This window comes from Papilio xuthus, unplaced genomic scaffold (assembly GCF_000836235.2).
Source record: "Papilio xuthus unplaced genomic scaffold, Pxut_1.1 DF826945.1, whole genome shotgun sequence".
NCBI classification, from domain to species: Eukaryota; Metazoa; Arthropoda; class Insecta; order Lepidoptera; family Papilionidae; genus Papilio; species Papilio xuthus.
The window spans coordinates 7,950,963-7,957,166 of record NW_013531704.1 but is presented as its reverse complement, the minus strand read 5'-3'; the positions used below and the strand labels follow the sequence as shown (position 1 = coordinate 7,957,166).

Here is a 6,204-nt window from a genome sequence, read left to right as displayed (position 1 = left end):
AAGAGTATATTCCTCACAAAGAGTATATAAAATATATATGTATACCACGCTAATAAAACAATATTTTTGACGAGTGGCAAGTGGGCAAGTGGCCAATGGCAACACCGAGTGGAAAACAATATGGTGGAAGCGGCTAGCTCGAACTGTCATGTCAACTATCTCAAAATGTTTATTATTTTATAAAAAAATATTATAATTTTACAAATATGTCATCAACAGAGCCTTCACAGAATAAAACATGGGAACTTTCACTTTACGAACTCCATCGTACGCCACAAGAAGTGATAACAGATGCCACGGAAATTGCGGTATCCCCACGAAGCTTGCACAGCGAACTGATGTGTCCTATTTGTTTAGATATGTTGAAAAAAACTATGACTACTAAAGAATGTCTTCATAGGTTCTGCTCAGATTGTATAATAACTGCACTTCGGTCAGGCAACAAAGAATGTCCTACGTGCCGCAAGAAATTAGTGTCAAAGCGTTCTTTGAGACCCGATCCGAACTTCGATTTGTTAATATCTAAAATCTATCCTAGCAGGGATGAATATGAGGCGCATCAGGAGCGCGTACTGGCTAAGCTGAATATGTCTCATTCCCAAGCGTCTTTGGTAAATTCTATTACTGAGGGTATTAAACTTCAGTCACAGAACAGACCACAACGATCAAGAAAAAACCAAGAAGAAAGCAGCAATCCGTCAAATTCAAATGGTACTTCGGAACCTGCTCAAAATGGCAACAGTTCCTCTGTCCCCAAAGATGGGACGTCAACTGGTAATCCAACTCCCCCTGGTCAGTCTACTTCAAACCCGGCATCGGTTCGAAGTACCCCGTCTCCTGTACCTTCAAATGTAAGCTCTGTGTCAAAAAACACAAGCACAACTAAAAGGGCAAAATCTGTTCTTACATCGGAACGCAGTGAGGAAAGTGAATCTAGTGATGGCAGGTCTGTTTTCATTATAAACATATTTAAATATGTAAATAACCAATTTGGAATGAAGTAGCACACTTCGAAATTATCCAACCATTTCTAGAAATGCTTTCTTTGCCTGTAAGAGGTTTTGTAAACCTCAATTACAGAATACGGTTCAATTGGATTATTTATTATATTATTATTATTCCATATATTCAAAATTTATTAATATAACATGAAGGATATTATCCTACATCATTTATATTTAAGAAAGATATATTTGCCTGTTTTTGTTGTGCCAAAATTAACTAGTACTTAAAAAAAAATCAACAGGTAAATTTTCATTCTTCCTTTAGTTTTGAGTTGCAATTAAATATTTTCTTTTAAATGTTTTTGAAAGTTTTAGCTTGAAAATGTTGCAATAGAATTTAATTTATACTACACAGAAATGTTTATAATAATCTATGAATGAAAAGTCACTAAAAATAATTCATAACTTACAATCAACCTTTAAAAAAAATAGCAAAAAATTGTTAATAAAAGCTGTAAAAATACATATTTACAAGTCTTCTTCAGTTCAATATTAAGAAATTGTAATATACATGCATAATTTTCTAACACATCTCATGTTAATTTTTTTTGTTTATGCTTTTCTTTATGTCTTGTTCTATATGCACTTCTCCTGCTGCTCCATGCTTTCTAGCATTTCTTGCCATCTTTCTTGTTAAAATAATTATTTATTCAACTTATATGCTTCTTCTCATACTTTCTATCCCATGCCTTTCTTACAACTATAATATCCTGTTAGTAAAGTATTTAATACTAATTTATAAATCTATGTTTCATTTACTTTTGCATGTTCATGTCTTTTTGTTGCATTTTTTTTTTGTATTATTTCATTAATAACTGTTTCAGAACTGAAGGTGAAAATTCTATGGATACAGAGGGAGAGGGGGAGCCCCTGAACCCAAACGAAATAGAGTTAGTGTTTAAGCCTCATCCCACGGAAATGACCGGAGATAACCAACTAATGAGAGCCCTGAGAGATAGTTCTGTGAGGTATCTTAAGACTACAGCTAATGCTTCAGGTAATTTAATTCTTATATTATATTCAAAAGTAGTAGCCTCCATCCTTTTAAAGTTTGAGGAAAAAACATGACCACAGAAATATTTTTGACAGAGAGAAAAATAAATTCATCATTATCATCATAGCATATCATTGGAAAGATATCATGACTTATTTAATTAATAAACTATTTTTAATATAAAACTTTATCAAATTCCAGTGGATCACCTAAGTAAATACTTGGCGATGCGTCTTACGCTGGACCTGGATGCGGAGTTGCCGGAGGCGTACCGGCTGCTCAATTTCTGTATCTACGTGGCGCCCTCTCCCGGACAGTTTGTACCTCTTGCTGGTTCGCAGACACTGAGGCAGATCAATGATAAATTCTGGAAGGTAACTAAATTGCTGTCTTACAACCCAGCTTGTTTTGTAAACAGAGGAGACATGACATCCCACTTGGTGCTTCACAACCACAAGGCGACTGATCTAGATCCGAAATTGCTTAAGCATGCACGGTCTTTTAGACTTCCTTTTGTCCATGTTCAATTGTACATCATTATCGTGAAATATTAAATTTTTGCTTTAACATTACACACAGACACTCCAATTTTATTAATTACTAGCTATCGCCCTCGACTGCGTCCGCGCTGTAAAAAAAAAATAATAAGCAGCCTATGTGTTCTTCCAGACTATGATCTACATTTATGGCAAATTCCATCGAGATCCATGCAGCTTTTTTGGAGATTCCTTCTAACAAATATCTATCCATCCATCCAAACATTCACACTTATTAGTAAGATATGTCTAATATGTATACTGTTTTCAGGTGAACAAGCCACTGGAAATGTACTACTCTTGGAAGAAGACTTAGGGAATGAAACTCATTTTAGTTATGCTTTAACATAGCTAAAATGATATCAAGATAGTTTAGTGTAATTACTATATGTATAAGTATTTTTATTGTATGAGATATGGACTCGTTATTCCAACGTGATAAATATAAATGTTTATAATATATGAATCTATAGTTCACTTTTATATAGTCTGTTGACAGCTCCGGAATATTCCATATGGATATTTTGTTTGTATAATAAAAAAATATGTAATTTTAAATTAAGCATTGTAAGAAAGAAAAATACTATAATATAATTAAATATCCACTTCGTATTTAATTTGTAAACCGTTTTTTGTATCGGATTGTGATTGAAAATATAAATGAAATGTTTCGGAGCTGTTGGCTTACCTATATAAATATATGTACTACATATTATAATCCAATAAATAATCAATAAAACAATGCCATAATTAAGAAAACGATTATTATAAGAATCAATAGAATTTTGCAATTTTTCATAATATATAATGGAAATAATTTAAAATAAGATTTTGTAATACAATGATAATATTTCAATAAATAATAATATTTGTCAGTACAATTACATTTATAGATACAAGAATTTATCTGTAAGTTTCCACTATATAAACAATTGTACAAAAACATTTGCAGTCAAATCTGGATAAGCGAGAAACCAAGGGACTGAGATATTTTCTTGCTTATGGAGGTCGCCCGTTTGGACCCAACAATTACTCTTGTTTATCTAGGTACAACTATAGTGATTCTCATATTCTCTCAAAGAATAGTGAATACAGTATGTTGCACAATTGTTTTGTCATTGAAACCAATATGACAGTAATTAAAATTATGTATACCTAGCTATCACATGTGACCCCATCCTTGCGGGTATTAGATAGTAGCCTATTTTCAAACCTACTGAATATGCATATAAATTTTCATAAAAATCAGTCAAGCTATTACAGAGGAGTATGGTAACATTGTGACATGTAAATTTTATATATAAGTTATGTCCAATACATATACTGCCAAGAAAGTCATGCTTTCAAATAGTAAAAGAAATCTCATTCAATTTACCATTTATATGATATGTGAATATAAATATAATTTATCAGTTTACTGGAAATATTATTTTGTGAATCAAAAATTATTGATTTTGCCTTTTATTATAAAATTTGTGCAATATGTATCATTCTTTCTGATTCCGGAAATAATTTACCTTTTATTTTAAGTATAAACTATATGAAAAACTTTTTTTAGTAATAAAAAATATATCCATCCACAGAATTTATTTTATGTCCATTTTGTAGTGTCCTGTTTAACATGTTTTTATACTATTTTTTTAGTAGTCTAAACTCATGTAATTGCCGTATTGTTGGGTAGACAGATAATTAAGAGGGAAAGTTATTTATTAACCAAATATGAATAAAATCGGGTTAGGACCATGACAAATAGAATCTCTATTTGGCATCTCTAGTCTACTTATCTGTATTACAGGCATGTGTTGTGATGTTTTTGTTTCAAATCAGTAAACATTGAGCTGTTAGATATAGAATGTATAAAGTATAATTTGATTACTTTCTTTTTAAACCGAATTTTGATATGAAACTGAGAAAGGTTAAGAAAAGCTAATGCATTAAATCTTCAACAATTCTACATATTATGAATATTGATTCAAAGGATGGAGCAAGATATGTATCCTTTGGCAACTGTGTTCTGTAATAATGCAAGAAATTTTGGTCCTTAAGTAAAATAAAATACAATTAGGCTTATAATTTTTAATTTTTTCCACCATATATTAAAATAGTAAGGTACTTTTGTGGTTTAAATAAATAACTATCACATTATTTGGACGAAAAAAATAAAGTATGCGCAATAAAGTAACAAATTGTGTTTAAACTTAGTTCAAACAATAAAATAACAATGTGATTTGTGTAATTCATACAAAAATGTAAGTAGTGTCAGTCTGGCGCGAAATTTTAACGAGCTTAAAAAAGCGAGGCACTAAATAATTAACAACTTTTAATTGTTTGAAATAAAGTGCCTTCGGAAAGCACTATATTCTCTGCGAAGTGCTTTTACTGCTTCAACTTTCAACAATTTCAGTACGGCTTCCATTTCATCTTTATTCTCGGAGTCACGAGCTATAGCAAGTCTTTCCATTGTTGCAAAATCTAATTCTTCTATCCTTTCAGCTTCATCTATTAAACGATCAAAATCTCTGAGGTAATTGCGGTATGATGTACTTTCGGCGTCTTCAGAATACCCGAGTAGTCTCTCGATGTGTTCTAAAAAGTCTAAAGCTCTTCGGCCGTCTTTCATCTTTGTTGTGAACATAAAATTTCTAAACAACCTCCTACCCTTTTCATCATTCAAAACGTTTTCAATTTTGTCGGTAAAACGATCTAAATCACCTTTTGTTACACCTTCTTGATCGTCGCACCCACAGGCGACAAAACATTTTTCCATTTTATTATCATTTGCGTGCAGCCATGACTGTTTCCATGGGGTTATCGATTAAATTGTCACTTTCATTGTATTGAAAATACTTATTTGTCACGTCGCACCATCGCACTATAGCTCAACCACGTCTAATTTATATAAAGTTCACAATTTCTCGCTGTGATTCACCTTTCTCAAGAGAGGTTATCTACAAAAATAGGTTCACATTTCACACACTCGCGAAGACAGGAAATCAACTATAGTTTGGTAGTAAATAAACACAAATATTCTGCGCAGACGTGCTGCGGTTGCGTACATTTGTTATAACTTTCTGAAGCATATTATTTAAGTAATTTCCAAAGTTAAAGTTCTTTGAAACAGCTGATAACAAGAACAGCGCTTGACAGTTTATTTTTTGGAGACAAGACTAGACAAGACAATCAAAATCAAAAAGGCATTACATCATAACAGGTAAAAAAAACGTCCGTGTGTTGAGTCGTGACCTCGAATTTAATTCATTCGTGGGAAATATAGGTAACCAGCGAAACAATAGAAGCATTGTACTTAAGTTATGTCGAGGTATACTTTACACACATAAACTAGACGAGGCAGCACGGCGAAGCTTACATGAGAAATTAATCTACTTCGAGCTTATTTTACCTTCGCTCTTACATTTATACTTTGAGTATAAGTAAAGGATAAGGCTTTCACTTAAGGTTAAGAGTTTTTTAAAACTGCCCGCCAAACAGATCTTGATTGAATCTAAATATTGCTAATTTTTTCTTTCATTCCTCAAAAGAAAGCTAATCGCAGATAATTAAATACTCTTTAAATTAAATAACCATTTTGTAAGATATTAAAACCAGTTTCTAATTTGTTACATTTAAACCGTTTTTTATAATATTTTACAGATACACAAAGCCTTGTATT

The 6,204-nt window shown here is 31.9% G+C and overlaps 1 protein-coding gene across 1 annotated transcript; it reads left to right on the top strand.

Moving 5' to 3' along the window:
- Positions 1-105: 105 nt before the first annotated feature.
- Positions 106-3,256, top strand: Sce (E3 ubiquitin-protein ligase Sce). Its single transcript, XM_013316483.1, has 4 exons — positions 106-946; positions 1,829-2,001; positions 2,200-2,372; positions 2,806-3,256. Exons 1-4 carry the CDS (start codon positions 207-209, stop codon positions 2,848-2,850), a joined length of 1,131 nt encoding a protein of 376 aa, XP_013171937.1. The 5' UTR covers positions 106-206; the 3' UTR covers positions 2,851-3,256.
- The last annotated feature ends 2,948 nt before the right edge of the window (positions 3,257-6,204 follow it).

Coding starts and splice junctions, on each gene's coding strand:
- Sce (XM_013316483.1), top strand. CDS start 207: ATGTCATCAACAGAGCCTTCACAGAATAAAACATGGGAACTTTCACTT. Junction 2,002..2,199: donor GACTACAGCTAATGCTTCAG/GTAATTTAATTC, acceptor ATCAAATTCCAG/TGGATCACCTAAGTAAATAC. Junction 2,373..2,805: donor TCAATGATAAATTCTGGAAG/GTAACTAAATTG, acceptor TACTGTTTTCAG/GTGAACAAGCCACTGGAAAT.